The sequence below is a fragment of the Lepidochelys kempii genome, chromosome 13 (genome assembly GCF_965140285.1).
Source record: "Lepidochelys kempii isolate rLepKem1 chromosome 13, rLepKem1.hap1, whole genome shotgun sequence".
Lineage (NCBI taxonomy): Eukaryota > Metazoa > Chordata > Testudines > Cheloniidae > Lepidochelys > Lepidochelys kempii.
This window is the reverse complement of record NC_136392.1, coordinates 29,889,896-29,914,444: the sequence shown is the minus strand read 5'-3', so window position 1 is coordinate 29,914,444 and position 24,549 is coordinate 29,889,896. Positions and strand designations below refer to the sequence as shown.

Sequence of the window (24,549 nt, the reverse complement as noted above, 5' to 3'; positions counted from 1 at the left end):
TTCCACAAGCTCTGGGAAACGTTGTCACATCCTGTCTCTGAGCCGCCTCCTCTGTGCCACGGGCTTTGTGCTCCTCTGGCGCAGCAGCTTCGGTGTTACCCTCTGCTGAGCCAGGCTGCGGGTTTGTTGCCAGGTTTAGCCCCCGACCCAGGGTGGTTTCATGCTTTTGTTTCCAACTCCCGAAGTATCCATGGACCTAGCTCTTCTGCAGAGCGTGTGGAATAGTCTGTGCGTGTCTCAAGAGCAGCCTTGTAGAGCACGTGGTACACTTCCGCAGCAGCTGCTCAGGTTGCAAGGCAGAGCTGTAATAAATTTGAAAGACCAGTTCCCTCCTCGTTTCAGCTGCATGTGTGGTTCACAGCAGGGACATGTAACTAGATGGAGGTTTAATTTGCCCCGAAGCTAACTCTGGGTTGGCTGGAAAGCCAGACAGTTTGGCCTTTGTGGCAGAAGATGGAGCCATGACTGACTGAGAAGCTCTGCCTCTCCCCTCCCCAGTCACTGCCCCAGAGCTCGGGTCAGGGCACTCACAGCATGACCCTGCTCCCTGGTCCTACCTCCTCTGCCCAAGGCGTCGCTGGCGTGATTGGCAGCTTGGTCCATCCCCGTCCCCTCGGACTGGCATTTCTGTGCTGCTGGGCCCAGTGCCCTCAGCTGCCCCATTGTCCCTGTGCAGCAGGCATGAGCCCTGACACTTGCCTTGGGCTACTGGGTAGTAGGGTTTTCCCCAGCCTGGCCTAAGAGGGTTTCCCCACCCTCTTAGCACTCTTCCCCCCGCCCCCACACACACCCCTGCCGAGGCTGGGAGCTGCTGCCCTGCTGAACCCACCTGCTCTTCATTTCCTGCTCGGCCTGACTGTTCAGGAGGGACTGCTGTTCACAGCACCCTGCCTGCTGCTGCCTCAGCTCCCCTGCAGCCCCAGTGGTGGGCACCCTAGAGCAGGCATGGATCTGGCTCTGTGTGATGTTTCCGCCAGCTTAGTACTAGCTCTGTGGCCGTGCCCCTCCCCTGGTCGGGGGTGTGCTGGAGCGGGAGGGGAATGGCTCCAGGTATTCTGTACCACTGCAGCAGTGGAGGCCTCCCCAGCTCCTGGCTGCCCCTCAACAGGGGGGGAGAGAAACTGCCCCCCTGGGCCTGCACTGGCCAGTTTCTCCAGAGCAGGATCTGGGTTCTGAGCTGCCTTGGCATGAGTCTCATTGCTGTCTTTCCACGAAGCGGCGCGTTCCTGGCAGGCTGGCTCTGCTGATGGGAATCTCTGTACAAACTGGTGCCGTGTGTCTGTGCCCTGGCCTCCGGGTGCACGGTCCTGCTCCGCACCCGGCTGCTGTCTGGAAACCTTGAGCTGTGCCACCTGGCACGCTGCTCCCCGCACAGTCCCACAAGCAGCTGCAGTTCCTGTGTAGGGCTGAGCTCCGTGAGCTGGAGGGTCCGTCAGACCCGGGGAGGGCAGAGCCTCGGGAAAGGTTGGAGCGGTTGGCCTGGGGCTGCGGATCCCGGGGGGCCCCAGCTCCCAGACGAGTGGGTGTGGGACACCCAGCCAGCAGTGGGGCTGTTGGCTCCGTTGCTCTGAACTAATCAAGGTCCAAACATGGGAAAAGGGTCTTTAAAATGTGGGGCTGGGACCCCAATGGCAGGGGATGGACCCAATGGCTCACTAGATGTCCTGTCCCTCCCTAGGGATCTTGTGAGCAGCCACCTACTGCCAGGCATGTCCAGTGATCCTTGGAGGGACGGGTGCCCTGGGAGAGCAGAGCTGCTGGAAGGGGAACTTTCCAAGAGACCAGTTCACACCCCAGCCTCCAGCATGTCTCCTCCAAGCACTGCTTACGGGGGCGCTGTCCTTACACCACCCCTCAGCTCCTGTGCCAGGCCCGGTGTCTCCGAGCTGCTCCCTTAGTGCGGTGTGGCTCTGGCTAAACTGAGAGGGCTTTGGTTAGGGGCCCTGGCCTTTCCAAACCACTGCTTGGCAGCAATGGCGTGAGCTCACCCCATCCCAGCAGCAGCATGATCAGGGTTGGGGCCTTTCTGCTCTCGTATGCCCAGGAGCAGTGGCTGCTGTGAGGCCCCAGTACAGCAAACAGCCACCTGCCCCAGGCTCCAAGTCCCTGTGTGACTGTCTGCAGCTCCTCCCAGCTGCACGCCGCAGGGTCTACGAGCCTACGGGCCTTGGCTGGCTAGTGAACCTGGCGGGGAAGGATGTGGCTTCCCCATTTTAAAGCTGGCTCGGCTGCGGTGTAGAGAGGGGAGGTGATGAGCTCAAGGTCATGGCATGTGTCAGGATCAGAGTCCAATAGTTCAGCCTCTGAGCCCCCTCCTCTGTCCCTTGGCCGGGGTGGAGCCCAGGAGAACTGTATCCACCGTCCCCTCCAATGCACTCGCACCTGCTCCTGGGCCTTGTTCTCCAGGGGAGAGGAACGAGGCCTGGGCATGGCAGAGTGCCAGGGGACTGACTCTGTCCCCTGCCCATGCAGATCAAGGAGCTGCAGCTGGTGCTGGCTGAAGCCAACGAGAGCCTGCGGGGCCTTCAGGAGCAGCTCACCCAAGAGAGGCAGCTGAGGAAGGAGGAGCTGGAGGACTTCTCCCAGAAGATCTGCCAGGTCAGTGAGAGGCGCCGCAGGGAGCTGCTGCAGCGGCCAGGTGGGGTCTATGCCATGACTGCCTGCCCCTGCCTGCGGTGGGGGTAACTGGAGGCAGCCAAGAGCCAGCTGGGCCTTGGGGATAGTCACAGACCTTGGAGGAGACAAGCCCAGAACCCCACCACCTCCTGGGCAGGCACGAGGCAGCCACTGCCTGCCCCATCTGCTGGGGGAGAAGGGGAGTCTCCATGAGAGCTTGGGCTGTCAGCTCCTTCAGAGGAGTGTGCAGCACCCAGGGCCCCCCGCGGCTCGAACCCGTCTCCCCCCAGTGCTGGCGGAGCTGTGCCAGAGCCTCACCTTGAGACTTTCAGCGTGCCTGGGGCCCGCGGGATCGCCCCTTCCCCCAGCCCACCAGCGTGCCTGGGGCCCGCGGGATCGCCCCTTCCCCCAGCCCACCAGCGTGCCTGGGGCCCGCGGGATCGCCCCTTCCCCCAGCCCACCAGCGTGCCTGGGGCCCACGGGATCGCCCCTTCCCCCAGCCCACCAGCGTGCCTGGGGCCCGCGGGATCGCCCCTTCCCCCAGCCCACCAGCGTGCCTGGGGCCCGTGAAATGACTCCCTCCGCCCCCCCCACCAGCGCACCCGGGGATGGCTCGCAGGATTGCCCTCTTCCCCCGCCCACAAGCATGCCCGTGGGATCAGCCCCCACCCCTGCAGCATGCCCAGGGCCTGCGGGATTGCCCTCTCCCAGTGTCCACCAGTGCACCTGGGGCCCTTGGGATCCCCACAGCGTGCCCAGGGCCAGCGGGATCACTCCCTCCCCCAGCACACTTGCGGGACCATCCCCTCCCTCCCCTGCCCACTAGCGTTCCTGGGGCCTGCGTGATCCTCTCCCCCCCCCATCCACCAGCGTTCCTGGGACCCCCTGGCCCACTAGCGTGCCCGGGGCTCGTGAGGGGCGCACACACGCCCCATAGCCTCTCATCAGGGCAATCATCCAACATGTCTGTATTTCTCCCCCCTCCCCGCTGTTGCTCCCCACAGCTCCCCGGCACAGCACCACTATCTCCAGAGCCAGGTGACCCTGCTCTGAGCGCCCCTGGGACAGGACTGGGCCCTCCCTCTTCCACCGCTGCTCTCCTGGTGCCTATGAGGCCAGGAATGAGTGACAGCCCTAGGAGCTCTGCTCCAGTCTCAGCCCCTCCCCACCAGGGGCCTAATCCCCCAGTCCCGCCACCTGCGCAGATCCTGCAGCAGCGCCCACTGGGGATCCTCGCGCGGCCCAGGGGAGGGTCCTTCTCACAGTGGCTCTCCCCCAGCTGCGGGAAGATCAGCAGAAGGCTCTCCTGAGGCGGGAGTTCGAGCTGCAGAGCCTGAGCCTCCAGAGGCGGCTGGAGCAGAAGTTCTGGAGCCAGGAGAAGAACCTCCTGGTGCAGGAATCCCAGCAATTCAAGCAGAATTTCCTGCTTCTCTTCATGAAGCTCAAGTGGTTCCTCAAACGCTGGAGGCAGGGGAAGATCCTCCACAGTGAGGGCGATGGCTTCTTGGAGGTAGGGCGTGCTGCCTGGCCTGCGTGCCATGGGGGTCCCTGCTGCAGCCAGGAGCTCCCATCCCATAGTCTGCTGGGTACTAGGCTGCACTGTCCCAACTGGAGTGGAGACCTGCAGCAGAGTCTGGGCAGGCAGGTGGCATGGAGTGGAGCCTATTCCAGCCTTTGTGACCCTACACATAGATATGCAGCCTGCAGAGCCTGTGGGTCGCAGCCCGGGAGGGAGCTCGGCATGCTGGGACCTGCAGTCTCTGGGCTATCAGCTGGGTAGAGTCAGCGTTGCCAACCCCCATCACTTCCAGCTTGGGGAGGGTCCCTGTAGGGACAGTGGGGGTCAGTCTGGCTTAGCCGTTCCTTCCTCTCTCACACTGGACTGTGGATAAGGTGCCACCTGGTGCCACCCGCACGCTCTGCAGCCCCCTAAGAGTCCTGCTCATTTAACCCAGGTCACTGCAGGGACCAGCTGCTGGGCAGTAAAGTCCTGCAGTGTCCTGAGGTGAAGGGCCCCGTGGCCCATTGCTGAGCCAGCTACTCCCCGCCCTGTGCTCTGTCCTGGGTGGTTTCCTGCGTCTGGGCTCACATCTCACCCCAGACTCAGCGGGTTCCGAAAGGCCCCAGGCTTAGGCTGTGCATGGGGACACCTGGGCAGTGCCGGCCAGGGTTGGCCTGCGCTGGATCCTGCCCCCTTTTCTTCAGCAGAAGGGAGGCTGGGCAGCTCGGCGCAGGGGGAGGCGTGGGAGCAGCATGGAGACATGGGAGCCACAGCAGGGCTAATGGCCCATCGCCTTGTGTGTCCATTGTTCTGTGGGCAGAGGTGGTGCCTGGCACAGGGTTTTTCTGGTGGGGGCATGCTGCTGCCCGGGGCCACCTCTCAATGGTGCTGGCTGCTGGAAACCTGCTGGCTGTTACACAATGTCAGCTTGCACTCAGCTCCCCAGCAATGGTCACATGCTAGGGAGGAGGTCACAGGGCAGGAAGCAGGAGAGTCCGGAGTCAGCACAGGTCAGCCCTCAGACTCCAGCCCTGCATCCAAGCAGACAGGCCAGGGCCTGTTAGTCTGCGGGCTGCACCTCTGCATCATTACTGTTCCTGCGCACGTCCATGAGACGCCCATCTACATGCCAAGCCAGGGCAGCTGCTCCCTGCTCTAATGCCAGTTAAGTGCATAGCTGCCCCTCGGGGAAGCTTGCCCAACACCTGTCTGTGCCGAGCCCGAGTCCCTCGCTTCTCTGAGCACTAAACGTCTTCACAAACGAGAACAAATGACGTGCACAGAGTGTGCTGCCTCTGGCCGGCAGCAACTGTGTCTGAGGCTTGGTAACAACAGCCTCATTATGGCCCGGCCTTGTGCTGAGGCCAGAAGATGACTCTGTGCCCTGGCACGAGGCTGCAGTTTCTGGTGCCTGGTACGGAAGAGCCAGAAACACGAGCTGGGGAGGTGCTGAGACCAGATCACCCCCACCCCACAGCTCTGCTGAAGGCCCTCAGTCCACGCATGCAGCTCCTCCGTTATTCCAGTCCTGGGCCCCACACACCGCTCTCCTGGTGGCCCCCCATCCCAGCTCGCAGTCACCCCCTATCCCTGGGCTCTGTTGGGTACAGGCAGCCATGGGTGCCAGCTTCTCTCTGCCCCAGGGCCCCTTCCCCCCACTCCCCTGGGCCAGGAGCCCCTCGTCTGCCCGTGGCTGGAGGCTGAGGGGGACCATTGTATCTTGTTGTGCTTCCAGGTGAACAGCATGAAAGAGCTGTGCCTGCTGATCGAGGAGGAGGAGCTCACCCCACAGCAGCAGGCCGATAACAAGATGTGTGCCGGAGACACCTGGACCCAGAACACGGTGAGCTGGGACCCTGGCACGCCTGCTGCGGTGGGCGCCCAAGCGCTGAGCTGGGGGGGGGGGGGGAGAGCAAGTGCTCTGTAGTCTCTGGGCTCAGCCCGGCTCCCCGGGCACAGGCTGGTGCCTGGCTCTGGCAAAGAGCGAGCGTAGAGACTGGGCATGTTTGTGGGCAGGGTGCCTCACATCCCCCCTTCCTTTCCCACTCCGTTCTCGTTTCCCAGGAGCCAAGCACACCCAGGACCAGGAGGCTGTGCAGGGCCAGGCTGAGGCGGGAGGGTGCTGTTTCCCTGGGAGCTCAGGCAGCCCGGGGCCCTGTGCGTGTCTGCTGCAGCAGCCCCTCAGTCCTTCCATCCCGGCCCCTCTCCTGGGCTGGCAGAAGGGACTGCGGGTCGGTGTGCTGCACCCCAAGCCCAGCACCAATGGCCTGGTCACAGTCAGACCCTGCTGCCCAGGCAATGAGGCCAGAAGCCCTGATGTGTGCTGGGGGCTGGGGCAGTGCAGGCTGCTCCTGCTATTTGTAAGCATTGGGGATTGATCGGAAAGTGTTAATGCCGCGCAGACGAGCCGAGGGAGCCTCTGAACCCGGTGCCGTGGCTCCCGGTGCCGGCAGGAATGTGGGTGTTCCTCAGAGAGCAGGGGCGGCAGATCCTGTGCAGGGGTGGGCAGGTCTGTACTGGAAACATCACCCGCTGCTGGGGGCTGTGGGGAGGCGTTCATAGGGGTGGAAGTGAGGCTGAGTGGGGGATGTCTCTGAGCCTGCCCCAGCTGAGGCCCATGGGCTCGGGTCCATGTTTACATCGGAGAGCAGCAGCCATCCAGATGTCTGTGTTTAGCCCTTGTAAGGCAGAAGCTGGATGGGGAGGGAGCCTGCATGCAGCTTCTAGGCTGGGCTCTGAGGGACACCACAGTGCGGGGCACCTGTCGCCAGCTCCCCGCACCACCAGGACGTCCCATAGCGGGGCAAACAGGGCAGCTGGCTGTGGGGTAAGCTCTGGCTGGCCGGAGTCTCTGCGCTGGGCCCCGGGGCTGGCCGGAGTCTCTACACTGGGGCATTACGCTTTCTGTGTCATGTAGAGCAAGGGGCTGGGCCTAACCAGCAAACTGCAGGCCTAGCTTGCGGCAGAGCCGCTGTGTCCTGTGGGCTCCAGCTTCCTGCTGCTTTATCTGCTGAGAACAAGGTGCGCTTGAAACCTGGCTCCTTACTATGAAAGACACAGCGTCTGGGTGTAGCCGGCAGTACAAAAGGAGCCTGAACTTCCCATCCCTGGGGCTGCACACCTGGCTGCCCCGGATCTCACAGCGGAAGTGCCAATGAAGAGACACCCTCCTCCCCGCCTTCAGCCTGTGTGAGGCTCTGCTGGGGGCCTCCGTGGAGCGTGCCAGCCTGCATGCCCCTTTGCCCCTGTTCTGCAGACATTCCTCCTCTTCTCTGATCCTCCAGGGACGAACAGGGGTGTTGGGAGAGGCCCTGAGGCTGGCCTCCCAGCCACCCGGCAGGCCTGGCCTTCCTGAGACGGCGGCTGGGTGAGCTCAGTGGGCAGGGCCAAGTTCTGCAGGAACAGGCCCCTGCTGCAGCTTCCTCGGGCCCTTCCGCTTGTGGGGTTGGGGGAATGGCCTCTCACCTTCCTCACGGGCCAGGGAGGGGGTAGCCTCTACATGCTGACCCTAGGGTGGCTAGCAGGGGTCCCTGCACTGTTTCCCAGCCTTCTGCCCCGGAACTGCTCCAGCAGGGGTGGGGCGGCAGGCGGAAGCCAATGGGCACTGAGAGCGGGTGGCGGTGGGATGCTGAGCTGCTCCGGCAGGAGCGGGGAGCTGGGCGGTGGGCAAGGACTCTCCCAGCCCTCCAGCAGCTGGCCAAAGTCCTTCTCCCGTTTGTGTGAGGGGCACTGGGGTGGGGGGGATTTGTGCAGCTCTGTCTCCCAGTCCTGTGCTCTGCCCTCCCAACTCTGCAGCCTACTGGCCTGAAGGGGCTAGGGGTTACTTCTGTGTCCCCTCTCCCATGGGGTCGTCATCCTCAGCAGGGGGTTTCTACGACAGGTTTGAGGACCATGAAATGAATCCAGTGTGTATTGCAGGGTGCAGCTGGAGTGCTGGCCTGGAGTGAGCCTTCTTCCCCCAGGTCCCAAGGCTGGCGGGGTGGGGGCTGGACAGCCCAGCTGGCCCCATTGCTGCTGAACTGGCTGTAGGGCAAGGCACATTCTTGAAACAAAATCCACGGGAGGAGGAAGCCCAGCCTAGACCAGACCCCTGGGGCCGGCAGAGCTGCCTCTCCCTGTCCTCACTGCCTGGCATAGACAGACACTGGGCCCGTGGAGCCCTGCGCCCGCGGCTCCGGGAGAGCGGACGGCAGCGCCTCCCCCCGGGCAGATGTCTGTGAACAGCTGCCCGCGCTCACACCCTTCTCCCTTCCCCTGCCCGGCAGCCCAATGAGTACGTCAAGACCCTGGCAGACATGAAGGTGATCCTGAAGGAGCTGTGCACGGAGCTGCGCGAGGAGAGGCAGGGCATGAATGAGCTGCAGCAGCAATTTGCCAAGGCCAAGGCTGCCTGGGAGGTCGAGCGGACTGAGCTCAAGTGCCACATCGCCCAGGTAAGAGCTGCAGACGCGCACTGGAGTCTTGGGGGGGCGCATTTTCCTCCTTTGGCTGCCCTTCCCCCGTCACCCCAAAATCCCTGCTTCAGGATGACCCTCCTTCCAGGCCAGCAGGATGGCCCCAGCAGATCCCCTTGGCAGGGCTTTGAATGCAACGGCAGCGTGTGCTCAGAGCCCAGCAGGGCAGAGCGCGCTTCCCAGTGTTTGTCTAATATTAGAGGGGCTGAGAGCGGCAGGAGATGTCTGCAGCCTGATAAGCTGGGCTGGGGCAGAGGATGAAAGCAGAGCATTGTGGGAATCTTAATTAGTAATCTCTGCTCCTGCTGAGGGAGTTTCTATAGCAACAGGGCTGACACTGAGAATGCAATTGTTGGAGTAAATGATGCCCCTTATTTCCCTTGCAGGGATTGCTGGGCTGGGGACCCAGAGCAGGTGGGAGGAGTATCCTGGCTGGAGAGATCCCAAACAGAAGCAGTGGAGAGGCTGGCTGTGCATGCAGTGAGCCCTGAGGATGCTCAGCAGGGACCCTGGTTGAACAGGATAGCTGTCCAGCACCACTGTCATGAACTGGGATGTGGGCAGCCAAGCCTAGTGGTTGGAGCAGGACTCAGGCACCAGAGTCAGGAAGCCAGTAGGCAAGTAGGAAACGGACTGGGCAAGCCAAGAGCAATGCTGGGAACAAGCCAGGCTCAGGGCTGGAGCAAGGCTAGGAGCAGGGCAGGCACCAGAGAGAGCACAGCTGCAGGCGTGTGTGATGAGCAGCCAGAGATCACTCAGTCGTTGCTGATGGTCATAGGAGCAGGCCTGGTGACCTCCTCAGCCGGTCAGGTGGAATGGTCCGTCAGGTGGCCTTGCTGTGCTAATAGGCTGCCGTGACACTGAGCAGGTGCAGCTATAAGTCCTCACTTCTGACAGCTCCTCATTTTAGGAGACAGTAAGAGGTGGTACCCTCCAAACTCCGCCCATAATCTATGCTCCACCCACATCATAGAATCCTAGAATATCAGGGTTGGAAGGGACCTCAGGAGGTCATCTAGTCCAACCCCCTGCTCAGAGCAGGACCAATCCCCAATTAAATCATGTGATGCCAAAATGAGATGCCGCTTGCAGCGGATTGGTCGGCAGTTTTCAGATATTCCTTGGGTGCTGATTGGCAGTGAAAAAGTTAACAGCATTGCCATCTTTAGGCTGTAGGGTAACACACATGGAGCTGCATGGACCAACTCCCACCTCTCTGAGCTCTTTTGTCAGGCTCTCTTCAGACTCAGGCAGACACCACCACATCTGTGACACTAGGGTCACCTTTTCAACCAGGAGGCTCTGTATTTATCTCAGTGACTCCATCTCACGTATGTCAGTTCACAAGTAGAAGGAAACGGCCTGACCTGGAGAATCAGTCTGGGATCAGAGAGTCAAGCTGGGCTTTTCCCTATGCCTAGGAAACCACTAATAAAGGCTCTGTAGCAGGCATTAGCACAGGTGTCGCTGAGTGGGAGCAAGTGAGCAGACTCCAGCCCCTTCTCTGTCAGCTGTGCTGGCTGGACAGGGCTGCCAGGAGCACAGAGTGATTTTAGTGCTTAAGGACAATGGCTCGGATTCTGATCCACACGCTGCAGCATGAAGGGCTGTTGCTGGGCAGATCTGCACTTTAAGGCAAGCAGATTCCAGTGACATTCCTGGCCCATCTGACAGTGAGGGTCCATTCTGCTAGCCTTGCAAAGCCAATTCATCTGGCAATCAGCATGTTTTCCTGACACCTGGAAATACTTGCCCAGTACATGTCTACTCTGTGGGCTTTCCCAGGATCAGGGCACGTGCAGTCCCTTGGCCGTGCAGTGTTGATGTCTCTGGCCTACAAATAGTCATCTCCAAGCTGTCGCATGCTCAGAGTCATGCCAGGCTTGCGTGCAGCTCAAAGCAGGCAGTGTTGAGATCAGCAGAACCCAAACTAGTGGAAATGAAGCCTGGATTTATGGCCTTACTGGCTCCGATGACCGGAGGCAATAAATGCTGGGTGACCACAATGCCCAGGCTTCAGGGGAACGTGTTACTTGACAGATTAATTTGGAGAACTTTTTCGTGGCCAGGATCTGCAGGAGGAGCGCAGTGCTGCAACTGCACCTGAGCTTGGGAGCTGGAGCCAGGGTGTTGACAAGACCTTCTGTTGGGGGTGCTGTGTGAGTCCCATGGGCCACATAGGGCTGCCAGGTGTCTGGTTCTCGACCGGAACGCCTGGTTGAAAAGGGACCCTGGGGGTGGCACTGCAGACCGGGCCGTTAAAAGTCCAGTCAGTGGCGCAGAAGGGCTAAGGCAGGCTCCCTGCCTGCCGTGGCTCCATGCAGCTCCCGAAAGCAGCGGCATGTGCCCTCTCTGACTCCTATGCATTGGGCAGCCAGGGGGCTCTGCACGCTGCCCCCGCCCCAAGTGACCACTCTGCAGCTCCCATTGGCCAGGAATCGCGGCCAATGGGAGCTGCGGGGGCGGCGCTTGCTGATGGAGTAGTGTGCAGAGTCGCCTGGCCGCATTGCTGCATAGGAGCCAGAGGGGGGACATGCTGCTGCTTCTGGGAGCTGCTTGTGGTAAGCGCTGCCCGGAGCCTGCACCCCTGACCCCCTCCCATGCCCAAACCCCCTGCCCCAACCCATATCTCCCTCCTGCCCTCCAAACCCCTTGGTCCCAGCCTGGACCACCTTCTTGCACCCCAAATCCCTCATCCCTGGGCCCCCTCCCACACTCTGGACCCCCCAGCTTGGAGCCCCCTTCTGCACCCCAAATCCCTCATCTCCGGTTCCCCACCAGCCTGGTGAAAATGAGCGAGTGAGTGAGGGTGGGGAGAGTGAGTGACAGAGGGAGGGGGGATGGAGTGAGCGGGGGCGGGGCCTTGGAGGAGGGGCAGTGCAAGGGTGTTTGGTTTTGTGCGAGCAGAAAGTTGGCAACTCTAGGGTCAAACCAGGCATCCTTGGGGATGTCAGTAGTCAGGGAGCAAAGCTTGTTTCTAATGGTGGTTAACCCTGTTGGGAAAGGGGCGCTCTCTGTTTGGGGGGCAGGGGTGAGGGGGGGGTCATAGGAGCAGTCAGTGGAATTGTCAGGGACCCTCTCCAGCTGAGCAGGCTGTGTGTGCAGGCCATTTGCAGGCAGTAAATCATGGGCCGGGGGCAGGAGAACAGTTAGGCCATTAGGCAAACAAGCTGGTGTCTTTGGCCACTCTCTGACACCAGGGCACCTTTTCTGTCCCATCGTCTAACTCTTACTGCTTTGGAAATGTACTGAGGCTTCCTGTTGGTTTCATCCCCATCGCGCTGAGCTGTCTGGGGCTGGGGGCCGTGTCAGTGTGATGCTAGCTTAATGTGATTGTAAGGGCCTGCTCAGAGATGCACTGGGCCCTCATGAAGTCATGAATAATAAACAATTTGCCAGCCCCGTGCTCCAGAGGTGTCATTCTTAGGCTTTCCTCCAGACTCCAGTATCCCCTAGTGTCATTAGACTGGCCTGGCTTTAAGCATCCGTGCAGCATCCAGACCCATTTATCACCAAGCTCAGAATAATCCTTTCCCACTCTGCTGTCTGAGCCGTTTTGTGTCAGAGGACTTGAGCCGTGCCCTGGCTCCCTGCTAGCTGGACCCTGCCGTGTGGTGTAGTGGTATGGCCTCGTCCGTCTCACGGGGGTCTGTGTCTAACCTGCCCTTGGACGCCCTGAGCTCTGTTCTCTTCTCTGATTGCTTTCCCTGGATCTTCATCTCCCTTTTTGCAAGGCAGATCCATGAGAAACTAACTGAGAACCCAGTTTGGTTTACACCCCAAAATGGCCAGCTGTTGTTCGGTGCTACCTCCCAAGGCACTGGACACGGCTCGAGGGGTTAGTCCCCACGCGGTACCCCTGCCCCTACTGCTGATCCGATGTTTCTGGCAGCGGCAGCATCTTTTGCTGATGCTCTCTCTGAGCAGCTGTCAGTGGCTTCAACCTGCCTCTCAAGCTATCACACGCTTAAGCCCCTTGTGAGCTGTCTGAGCTGCTGAGCCCAGGATGAGACACACACAGATTCACCCCTGCTCCCGAGCTGGTCTCAGGGCTTGGGAGATCCTGGGTATCGTATCCCATGCCTCTTGCCTCCAGGGCACAGGCATGGGCTGGCTTGGGGCTCTAGGATTTCCCATAGCCCGCCCTAGCCCTGCCTCCTCCCAGCGTGGCCCCTTGCCTTCAGAGTGCGGCTCATCTGTGTCCAGGCTCCGGCCAGCCAGGAGTCTCCCTGGTGCGTGGGAAGGGGGCAGCCACCTGCTCTCCGCCTGAGTGCTCCTTGCTGCTGTCCCTCTCCCAGGTGTGGGGTGTTAGCCTGTCTACTGAGCGCTGTTCTCACTGCCTGGCCTCAGTACTGTATTGTGCAGGCACCCCGTGATCCCAGTCCCACTCAGGTTGTGCCCCAAAACCTCTGTGCTGGCTTCTGGGCCCATTCCTCATGCAGCACTGGCAGGGGCTAAACCCGGGTTTCTTCTGCCCGTTCCTGGTGTGTGCCCAGAGAGGGGCTCAGACGCTGCCACAGGGAGTGTGGTATGACTAGATAATGGGCCAGAGGCAAGCTGAAGATCTCCTGGCACTTTTCCCGAAGAACTGGGGCTAACTAACCCGGGGACGGAGTCCCCCAGCCTGGGACGCTGAGGGTCCTACCCGGGGAGTGTTTGTCCCTGTGCAGTCGGTGCCCAGCTGGAATCTGGCTCATTGCTTTGAGTACAAGAGGCGCCATCTCCCAGGATCCTCCATGGGGTCCCAGCCAGCGATCGGCTGTAAAGATCTGTAATGCCCCCTGCTCGCGCCCGCGCCTCTGAGCTGGGTTCTCCCTCCCAGCCAGCCCTCCAAGAGCCACCAGGCCACAGGCTGCTAGCACCTGAGCTTGCATGTTCAGCTTTGTGCTTCCCTTCTGCATGACCATGGCTGCAGCTGCCCTGCTGGTCCTTTAAGAAAGAGACTGTCCCCTTGTGGGCACAGCAGCTGCAGGAGGACATGCCGGGTGAGGCTCTGGGAAGCTGACTCAGCAATAGCCCCCTAGCCCAGCCCAGTGTTAGCAAGGGCTGGTGGTTGGCAGGCTGTAATACTCCCCTGGAGGTGGGTGTGCCTGCGGTCTGATCTCCTCTCCCCTGGATTCCCCGCAGCTGGAGTCGAAGGTTGGGAAAGGGGTCCCGGAGCGAGCCCCGTCGGACTGGAAAGTGGCTCTGAAGAGGGAGCGAGAGGAACACCAGCACCTCCTGGCCGAGTCCTACAGCGCAGTCATGGACCTCACCAAGCAGCTCCAGATCAGTGAGAAGAACTGGAACCAGGAGAAGGTGGAGCTGCTGGGCAGGTTCAAGGATGAGCAGCAGCAGGCAGAGCAGCAAGTGAAAGAGCTGCAGAACAAAATCAACCAGGTAGGGGCGTACGCATGCACGTGCCGCTCACTGGAGTGTGCCCGCCCACGCTCCTGAGCTCACACTCACAGAGACGCTCATGGGAGCATTGTTCCTGCATGTGCACATGCACACGCATGTGAGCTGGTGCTTAGAGATGCTCCTGGGAGCATACCCTCGTGTGTACATGTACGTGTCGCTCGGATCACACTCACAAAAGTGCTTGCTGCTCATGGGGCTTTGTGCGACCGTGCGACTGCATGGAGGCACCCAAGCTCTCACGCCAGTGCTCTCTGCTCCCATGAACGCACACGCTCACATGAGCGTACGTGTGTACAGCCACTGCCAGGCACGCTCCCACGCAAGTGATCCCAGCCTGCTTTTGCACGTGCTCACATGACGCTTGCGTAGTGCACACTCTTGGGAACACGCTAACAGGAATACACGTTCGCACATCCCCCAAACTGCTCTCAGAAGCCCCCTCCCCTGCAGGCAGCGGCTCACGCTTTGTGGTGACTGGGTGAACGCAGGCCTTGCTAGCTGGTTTGTCTGATCCCCAGGGTGGAACTCATCCCCTCTGCCTTTGGCTCGCTGTCCCCCCTTGTGGGTCTGCCCCAGTCCTTAGGTCTCCCACTCCCCATGCAGCAGTCCTGTAAGCTCCCCAGCCCAGCTGTGTTCCAGCAGCTCCAGCCAGGCTCCTGCAGCGCCCCCCCGAGTCGAGTGCGGCTCTGGGCCTGCCCTGAGCCTGAGGAGTCCAGTATGTCCACTGGCCGAGAGCGCTCTGGGCCATGGGAAAGCCAGCGCGCTGCTGAGCCCCAGTTCAGCCGTCGCTGCCTGCAGGAATGGCCCTTGGGGCAGCTCCTGCCTTCAGGCCAGCAGCTGCTCTTACAAGGCCTCTCCCCCACTCCCATGTCAAGTGACTGGCTCCTTTTCTGTGCGATTCCCAGCTGCAGAAGGGAGCCGACCGGTGGGCTGTGGAGAAGCAGGGTAGCAACTGGAAAGAGGTGAGCAGGAGAGCAGCTGTGCCTGCCTGTTGGGGGGAGGGGGCATTGCCAGCAGCTTCCCAGGGAATGAGCTGGGCATGAGACCAGATCCGTGGGAAGGCGGAGCAGCTGCTTCTGAGAGCAGAAGCCCAGCCCCCTTCCCTTGGATTGGGGTGGAGCACTGCATGCTGGGACTCATCACCTGTGTTAGTCATGCCCAGCACACTGCCATGGCGGGGCCCCTCTGTGCCAGACACCAACACACCAGTCCATGCCCCAGAGCACTCAGTCTGACCAGTCTGCTCCCTTGGATCATGAATGGGACCGCACTGGGCGTGGCATTTATGTAACCCTTGGCGCCCTGAGATCTCAGAGGGGGGGTCATTGTTACCAGGCGGGTTAATGTGGCACCAAGATTACGGGCAGGTTCAAACATAGGGCCCTACAGTTAGACCCCTGAATACATGGCTTTTGATCCAGGCTTGGTGAGCCCTGGCAGCTCTGCCTGGCGCCATGGGGGCTGTAGGTCTCTGTCCTGGGGGCCTAAAGACAGATTTAGGTTCCCAACTTTAGGCACTGAAAAGTTCTGACTTAATGAGGCTGTTGTAGAGCTGGGAATGGAACCCAGGAGTCCTGGCTGCCCGATGAGCTGCACTGTCACTGGGATACAGATTAGGAGTAGCTCCTGCACTCCTGGGAAGTTGCCAGTGCAGCTCCTTGGTCTGGAGTCCCCTGGCCTGACGTACCGTTCCCAAGCCCAGGTCGCGTGCCAGCTAACGCCAGCGCTTCCCCCTGTGTCATTCTAGACGCGCAGCGAAAAGATCACCGACAAAGAGACCGTTTCTGAAACAGACCCCAAGGGAGCCAGTTTAAAAAGGTGAGACACATACACCCACTTGGTACAGGGCAGCCTGGCACTGCTCGCTCCTCCTGGGGCTTGGGGGGTGAGTGCAGGAGCCTCAGCCTAGGGCTGTGACTGGTTGGTGAATGTGGGCTGATGGGCTCACAGCCCTCCTTACAGGTGTCACGCTGCCGGGACCCCCCCCAGCTCATCTCCTCAGTATCTGATGGCCTTCACATCTAGCTCAAAAAGAAAAGGAGTACTTGTGGCACCTTAGAGACTAACCCCTTTTCTTTTTGAGGATACAGACTAACACAGCTGCTACTCTGACATCTATCTCAGTGGGCTAGTGCTGGGGACCTGCTTCCCCCAACAGACTCTTTGGTGGGAGGCTGCTGCTCCAACCCCTAGAATGGTGCCCTGCAATGTTCCCTCCAATTTTTTCCATCCATGTGCGGAATAAATTTTGTTATGTGCACCAATATTGAGGTAATGTGTGGATGTGCGCCACCAGGAGAAACAAAAAACCTAGATTTTTTTTTTTTTAAAGTTACCATAGGGATAATTACTCCAGCCAGGACAGGTTAGAACTCAGTACTCAAAGAATTAAATTTAAGCATAAGAGAGAAATAAAATTATGAAATGCACACACCAGTCAAAAAACTAAAACAACAGCACTTTGAAAGAATAAAATGACAGAGAATATATGTGTATTGCAGGAAGTACCGAGAAGTAACAACAATAGCAACACAAGTCTGTGTTGGGAGGCGAGTGTGTGTGAGAGAGAGAGAGAGAGAGAGAGAGACGCTGCATGTGAAAGATCGGTCCCTACCAAATTCACGGCTATGAAAAATGCATCACGGACCGTGAAATTTGGTCTCCCACCACGAAATCTAGTCTTTTATGTGCTTTTACCCTATACTGAACAGATTTCATGGGGGAGACCAGTGTTTCTTAAATTGGGGGTCCTGACCCAAAAGGGAGTTGCAAGGGGGTCACAAGGTTATTATAGGGGGGTCGTGCTATTGCCACCCTTACTTCTGTGCTGACTTGGGAACTGGGTGGCCTGAGAGCGGCAGCTGGTGGCTCAGTTCTGAAGGCAGCGCCCCGGCCATCCGCAGCAGTGCAGAAGTAAGGGTAGCAGTTCCACAATCCCCCCTACAATAACCTTGCAAAAAAAACCCCTCCCTCCCCCCCACGCACAAACACACACACACACACACACACACAACTCCTCTTTGGGTCAGGACCCCTACCATTACAACATCATGATATTTCAGATTTAAATAGCTGAAATAATGAAAGTTACGATTTTTAAAATCCTATGGCCGTGAAATTGACCAGAAGGGACTGTGAATTTGGTAGGGCCCTAGTCAGAGACAGAGAGTGAATGTGAGAGTGAGTGTGTAAGAGAGAGAGTGTGCGCCAGCAGCTGGGGAAGCGTATGAGCGACCATGCGTTGTCTTGTTAAACAGAGAGGCACTCACCAGAGCTCAGACCACAGCAGCTCTGTTCTGCTCCTGAGCCCTGTCTCCCTACCCCCGCTCTGCGGAGATGGGGTACTTGGGCAGGGGGGAGGGGGACACCCTGAAATCAGCACACCCCCCCCTCTACCACAGCAAGCAGGAGGGTCCCGGGAGCAGCTGGCCAGGGGCTCCAAGGCAGAGGGCAGGAGCAAGGCGGCCGCAGAGCAGCGGGGGGAGGGGCACCTGCACACACGTCGCCAGATGTGCGCGGCACTTGATTGACTCTTGGGCAGCAGCGCAGCTTAGGGGGAACGTTGGTGCCCCGGGGTAGAGAGGTAAACTTGGCTTCTCCTCCATAAGGAACATGAGCATAAAGCACCCGTTATTGAGCAGGGTCTGGAAGATGCCCCAGAATCCTTTGCTGCTAGGGAACTCCAGGGTGGTACCTAGTTACTGGGCGAGGGATTTGGGTGGGGGAGGCGCCCTGTTTACACAGGGACCTGGCTGCAGGGTGGGAGGAATCATTGCTGTTTTTGCTGTGCAGGGGAGAGGTGCACGTTCTGTTCCCTGGGCGTTTCCAGAGCCTGCGGAGGTGTGTGAGTGGGGCAGGACTGCCAGGGGAGGCGGGGGCTGGGGGGGGGTTCGAGTGCATCTGGGACAGATGCTTGGGTTTGAACCCAAAGGTGAATGCATAGGGTGGGTTTGCGGCCAGCCCTTGCAAACAGACTTGTAAGGTTTGGCTTATGACCCCCTGAACCCTGCTCTGCCCTGTTTCCAGCCTGCGTTCAGCCAGCACTTCCCTAAACATGCCATTGCTCCATGCTCCCAGCCCGGAGCATATTCTCCCAGGGACCTGCCTGTGGCAGGTTCACCTGAACCAGGGGAACCTCTCCCAAAGCAAGCTCCTGAAATCTGTACAACCAAACGATACTCAAGGCAGGATGGCCAGGCAGGCTGTGCCTGGCGTAACCTGACCCAGAACAGTCTTTTCGCTGACTGAGGCTGAACAGTGCTGGGAGTGAGGGGCCAGGCCAGGCTTTCAGGTTAAGACCAATCCCAACTTCACCCAGAACTGCACGCTTGGAGGAGGCAGACAGCCCTTTGCATCTTGACTGTTGAGCCCTGATTGGCTTCTGCCTACTCCTGGCTCTTCTAGCCACCGGAGGACCAAATCTTATTGATCCCACTAGCAGCTGATCCTGGGTGGCCTCTCTGGGCAGCTCCTGAAGGTCTAAACTTGATGCTCATTTTCCCCCCAAAAGACACCTGCTTTGGGTGGGGTGTGCCAAGGTGGTGGGGCCTGCAGCAAGGGGCACCCAACACCTGGTAGTACCCCCCTCCCCCCACTGCATGCACTGCTGTGCTGGCTTGTAGCCATAAATCCTGCCTGGGGACAGGAAGCTTGGGTTGGCGTATAACCCTTCCTTGCAGCTTGTTAGCCCACCCAGCATTTCACCACACTGTGCAAAGGCCCAGCAGAGTGAGCAGCAATAAATACCGGGTGTGCTCCTCGAGATCACAGCTGTGTAATCCAGCCCACCTAGATAGAGCCTGTTAGCCATGCAGGAAACATGCCCAGAGCAGCCGCATTCAGAGGGGACTCACTGGAATGATTCCTTGGCATGACCCCAGCTGCAGGTCATTTGCGTTCTCATCTTCCTCGGCTCGTCCAGGCTGTAGGCTCCTTACAGCATTTGTAATTCCTGGCACCTCTTCAGCTCTCATCTGTCAAGCTCTCTCTGCTGCCTCTGGGTTTTCCCCACTCTCCAGCGTCTTCGCTGTTGGGGCTGTGCCAGCCTTAGACGCACTTCTGGGTTTGCTCTCTCATTTGGTGAGTTACAAAGCCTTGGCTGGCAGAGCCAGGTGAGTAGCCCTGAGAGCAACCACCTCCCATCTAGCTTGCTGAAGATGGTTGTGTCCCACAACTCAGGGCAACTGCACCTGGATCCTCCTTCACGGTCCAGCAAGGCCACCCCCTCTAGGCTCCCTGCTCCCTAGCCGGGGCTTCTCTTGACTGGAGACCCACACGTTTCTCTCCCTTCTGAGCAGGGTATTTCAGGCTGAATGGCCCTCTGCCTGTGTGGTGTTATCCCCTAAGCAGGCCTGTGTATGGTGACCAGACAGCAAGTGTGAAAAATCGGGACAGGGGTTGGGGGGTAATAGGAGCCTATATAAGAAAAAGACCTAAAAATCGGGACTGTCCCTATAAAACTGGGACATCTGGTCACCCTAGGCCTGCGGCACTTCTCTCCTCTGAGCCAGTGCAGTGTGTGATTGCCCCTGGTATTTGTTACCACCCTGCCCTTTGTAAACCAGCACATTTCATTCGTAGGGTAGAAGCATTACAGAGAAAACAGCTTACCAACAATGAAAGAACCTACATGCAGACAGGCCTACCAGAGGTCAGCCAGCTGCCAAATGGCTCTGTCAGGAGCATTTCCGCCGTCCCAGATATTTTCTTGTGGGTTCAAGGTCCTCACCCCCTTTGCTCGAACCTGAGCCTGGTGAGACCCAGAGCACATCAGCAGCCAGGCAGTGGGGCTCTGCTCAACGTGCAGCTTCAGAAGCCTGGATTGAGGTGAGGCCTTTGCCTTCCCCTTGCCTCCAAGTGTTTCCTGGGAAATCCACTTCACATGTATTGTCCCCAAAAGGCCTTTGAAGTTCCTGGTATCTCCCTGAGATTGCATTAATCCTTCCTGCCTCGCCTATACAGACCTTGGATAGAACACAAACATTTGCATTTTCAGTACAACGGGGAGGTACTAAACTTGATTCAGTAAGGTGGTTCTTCGAGTAGATGCAGCCGTCTCTTGCAGCTAGGTGTGTACGTGCCCAGCCCACTGGAGCCAGAGATTTTGCCTAGCAGCATCCATAAAGGGACGGTGTCGCGCCTTGTGGCTGTGGCCCCTCCCCTGGCTATATGAGGCAGCACCACCCCAACCCCCCCTCTCAGTTCCTTCTCCCCGCCCGTGGCTGGAGTCAGAGCTCTGTGTGGGTGTAGCCTCACAACCTCACAAATAGTCTGTCTAGTTTCTTGTTGTGTATGGTTAGTGTTCGTTAGTAGTCTGTTTCCCTGGTGATGCCCTTCCTTCAGCAAGGTTTATCTTAATTCCATAAAGTTTGTCAAGGAAATTGCAGGATGTTGTATGCAGTGTAGTTGTAGCTATATTGGTCTCAAGGTATTGGAGAGACAAGGTGGGTGTAAAACGATAAAAGACAGAACCACTCTGTCACCTGTGGGTGAACACTTCTCCCAAATATCAGAGGGGTTAGTCTGTATCCACAAAAACAACGAGGAGTCCGGTGGCACCTTAAAGACTAAGAGATTTATTTGGGCATAAACTTTTGTGGGTAAAAAAACCCACTTCTCTTCATGTGCCAATATATACTTATGCCTGCATCTGTAATTTTCACTCCATGCATCTGAAGAAGTGGGTTTTTCACCCACGAAAGCTTATGCCCAAATAAATCTCTTAGTCTTTAAGGTGCCACTGGACTTCTTCCAAAGCGATCATTGGGTCTGACCTCTCGGTCCTCATCCTCAAAGGAAACCTGCACAGCACCTTCAGAAGATAAGCCTGGGAGCTTAAATGCATAACTCTGCTAGCCACCAAAAATCATGGTCTGAACCAGCAGTTCTCAAACTTTTTTTGTTGGTGACTCCTTTCGAACATGAAGCCTCTGAGTGCAACCCCTCTTAGAAATTAAAAACACATTTTTAATATTTAACACCATGTTAAATACTAAATTTAAACCCTATTGCTTAAAATGAATTTACCTTTTCTGACTGCTTTTAAATTAAGACTAAAACACATTTTTATCGAATTAAATATAAGTGGAAAAGTTATTTTTAAGTAGAATTTTATTTTAATACTTGACAGCAATTAATGACCTGAAGCAACATGGCCGGGCTCCACCTGGCAACCCCAGTACAGGGGTCGAGGCTCACAGCATCCTGGATGCCCCAGCTCACAGCGCTCAGCCCCTTTTCTGGTTGGGGTCAGGACTCGCAACCCCACGTGGCTGTCGGACTTGGGGATCGCAGCCCCGCACCTGCCCGGAGCTCACAGCTCTGCTCCTGGCCAGGGTTGGGGTCTGGGTTCGCAGCCCCATGGGGGGTCAGAGTCAGGGCTCGCCTCCCCACGCCTAGCCGGAGCTCACAGCCCTGCGCCTGGCCAGGGTTGGGGTAGGGGCTTGGGGCTCACAGCCCGGCACTAGAGTTGGGGCTCGCTGCTTACAAACCTGTTGGGGTCGGGGCTCACAGCCCGGCGCAGGTGTTGGGGTCAGGTCTTACAGCCGCGCGCTCAGGTCAGGGCTCATAGCGTTTCTCTGCAGGGTCATCGGGGCCCCTGGGCTTTCTATAGCACCCCAAATGAACTGTCCCACCCACGCTTGCCTGTCCAAGCTGGGGAGACCCAAACAGTGATAGGCACTTCCAGCATTCTTCCTGGCCCTCCCACTCCAACCCCTCTCACTCCTTCTAGGAAGTGACCCTGCTGAGCAGCCCCTCTGCCATGTACATTGGTCAAACTGGACAGTCTCTACGTAAAAGAATAAATGGACACAAATCAGATGTCAAGAATTATAACATTCATAAACCAGTCGGAGAACACTTCAATCTCTCTGGTCACGCAATCACAGACATGAAGGTCGCTATCTTAAAACAAAAAAACTTCAAATCCAGACTCCAGCGAGAAACTGCTGAATTGGAATTCATTTGCAAATTGGATACTATTAATTTAGGCTTAAATAGAGACTGGGAGTGGCTAAGTCATTATGCAAGGTAGCCTATTTCCTCTTGTTTTTTCCTACCCCCCCCCCCCAGATGTTCTGGTTTAACTTGGATTTAAACTTGGAGAGTGGTCAGTTTGGATGAGCTATTACCAGCAGGAGAGTGAGTTTGTGTGTGTATGGGGGTGGGGGGGATGTGAGAAAACCTGGATTTGTGCTGGAAATGGCCCACCTTAATTATCATGCACATTGTAGGGAGAATGGTCACTTTGGATGAGCTATTACCAGCAGGATAGTGAGTTTGTGTGTGTGGTTTCTGGGAGGGGGGTGAGGGGGTGAGAGAACCTGGATTTGTGCAGGAAATGGCCCAACTTGACCCACCCCAACTCCGCTCCCTCCCTGCCCCTATTCTGACTCCTCCAAATCCCTGCCCCGACTCCACCTCTTCCCTGCCTCCTCCTCTGAGTGTGCCACGTTCCCACTTCTCCCCCTTTCCTCCCACAGCTTGTTACGCCGCCAAACAGCTGTTTGGAGGCAGCAAGCGCTGGAAGGTAGACGGAGGAGCGGGGATGAGGCATGCTCAGGGGAGGAGGCGGAGGAGGAGGTGAGGAGGGCAGGGAGGGGAGCTTGGCTGCTGGTGGGTGCTGAGCACCCACTAATTTTTCCCCGTGGGTGCTCCAGCCCTGGAGCACCCACGGAGTCGTCGCCTATGCGTGCACCTCATGCACGAGGCCAGAGTTTGCTTGATGAGCAGAGTCTCTCAGGACTGCCCTCGTGCCTACACATGCTCCCATAAAGGGTAGGGCAGCCATGACCCTCCCTCAGGTCCCTCTCACCACCTGCAGCACAAAGATGGAACCTGGCAGGTGTCAGACCTGCTAGTTCTTAGCTTTGGCTGAACCATCTCAAAAATCTTCTACAACTGCGAGAGCTCTTCCGATTCTTCCACGTATGACTGCCATAATCTACATCGACACGTCTGGACTGAGTATTGGCTGCCAGACTCCACAGAACATCCCCGGACGCAGCTACTTAACGTGCTGTCAGACCTTGCTGGACATCCCCCCCTGGACACGCTACATAATGTAGTGTCAGACCTGCTGGACATCCCTCCGGGACGCAGCTACCTAACATGGTGGACTTGAAACCTCAAAGTGTCAAGCCCTGGCCAGCCTGTGAAGGACTCCCCACTGAAAGCTGGGCACAGCAGGTATCTAGGAGAGTCACACATACCGAGCCAGGGTTTGGAGTACCTGTTGTTCTGGGCTAGGACTCCCAAGTTGTGAGACGTGGCTGAAGGCCCATCTTCTGGAGCAATCTGTGGAGTCTCATCAAAGCCTGAGGATCGTGCCCAGAGCCCTGCTAGTAGACAGTGTTATCCAGTGCCCTGTCTAGCAGACTCACAGTGCCAAATGCCAGCATGGAGAAGATAATGCTGAGAAGGGACGCTGCTCTGGCGCCCCCACTGAAACTCCCCGCAGCGCCAAATCAGGCACCATTTCCTGTTCTCAAGCCACACCAAGAGGAAGCTCCAGGCACAGAGGCAGACTCCAGGTGGAGCTCAGTGTCCTCCCATAAGGACAGACCACGTAGAGCCCCTGAGGATAAAACAACCACGCCCCATACAGCCCGAGGGTTGCTGATAACGAGCAGCCTGTGTCAGAGGCAGGCTCTGGTGGTGCCTCAGCGTCAATGCCTATCATGAAGGATGCATCCCAGGGAGAACCGGGACCTTCATCAGTGCCGAAGAACCTGCCTGCACCCGTTCAGTCCCCGGTAGCAAAAGTGCCATAAACACCAGTGCCGCCTCCAGTGGGGATCGGCTGATCCTCACCATCATCAGAGCATTGTCACCCCATCTTCCAGCCGAGGGCCCTCTCTTCTGCCATCTGTGTCAACCTCTGGTCCAGCCCGGGTTGTCTTCTCTGTGAATGAGAGACTTGTCAGCCTGGCCAGGGCCTTGTGGCAGATGCCTGCTGCAGTAACACTCTGTGTGAAGTCTCTGACAGGGTTCAAGTGTGTCTCTGCTCACCCCTGCCCAGGCTTCCCCAGTCATGTCAGTGGTACACGAACAGTCTCAGTTGAGTAAGAGTATCCCTAAGGACAAGGACCCCAAAGGCTCAACCTCTTTGGGAGCACATCGTACTCTGCCTCAGCTGAATGTAGCTAATTGCCGGGCCGTACTGGGTCACCCCCTTCCTCTCAAAGGTCCTGCCTAGCAACAGGGAGCAGCTCAGGGAGGTCATTAAGAACAGCCAGTTGGTGGCCAAGATGGCCTTACATCGGTGATGGACACCTCTCACACAGCAGCTCGGTCTATGGCCACTGCTGTGACAGCGCACTGAGTGTTGTGGCCCCAGGCATTGATACCCTGAGAGAGGAACACGCCATGACTGAGCCTTGTCCCTCGATGGCAAGGAGCGGACAGATGGCGCTTTACACCCATTAAGACTCCAAGGCCGTCTTGTGCTCCCCAACCCCATACTATCCTCAGCCTCCGTCAAGACAGTGGAGCCATCCTGCCATCCAAGGCAACCCAAGTACCATGCCAGTACATCAGGGGGCACCAGCCTTCCTCCTCAGCAATGCACCCCTCGCC

The 24,549-nt window shown here is 58.1% G+C and overlaps 1 protein-coding gene across 7 annotated transcripts in view; it reads left to right on the top strand.

Annotated features, from left to right (window-relative positions):
• MTCL2 (microtubule crosslinking factor 2) overlaps window positions 1-24,549 on the top strand; it is an 88,215-nt gene that overhangs the window by 51,184 nt on the left and 12,482 nt on the right. For 3 of the 7 annotated variants that reach the window (XM_073309938.2, XM_073309936.2, XM_073309935.2), the window contains 7 exons: window positions 2,473-2,598; window positions 3,896-4,126; window positions 5,853-5,960; window positions 8,383-8,550; window positions 13,699-13,950; window positions 14,877-14,933; window positions 15,719-15,789. In XM_073309938.2, the coding sequence (XP_073166039.2) occupies window positions 2,473-2,598; window positions 3,896-4,126; window positions 5,853-5,960; window positions 8,383-8,550; window positions 13,699-13,950; window positions 14,877-14,933; window positions 15,719-15,789 (1,013 nt within the window). Of the gene's footprint in view, window positions 1-2,472; window positions 2,599-3,895; window positions 4,127-5,852; window positions 5,961-8,382; window positions 8,551-13,698; window positions 13,951-14,876; window positions 14,934-15,718; window positions 15,790-17,763; window positions 17,812-19,551; window positions 20,591-24,549 lie in introns of those variants that run through there. The other 4 variants (XM_078848199.1, XM_073309939.2, XM_073309937.2 and 1 more) reach the window with 4 other exon arrangements.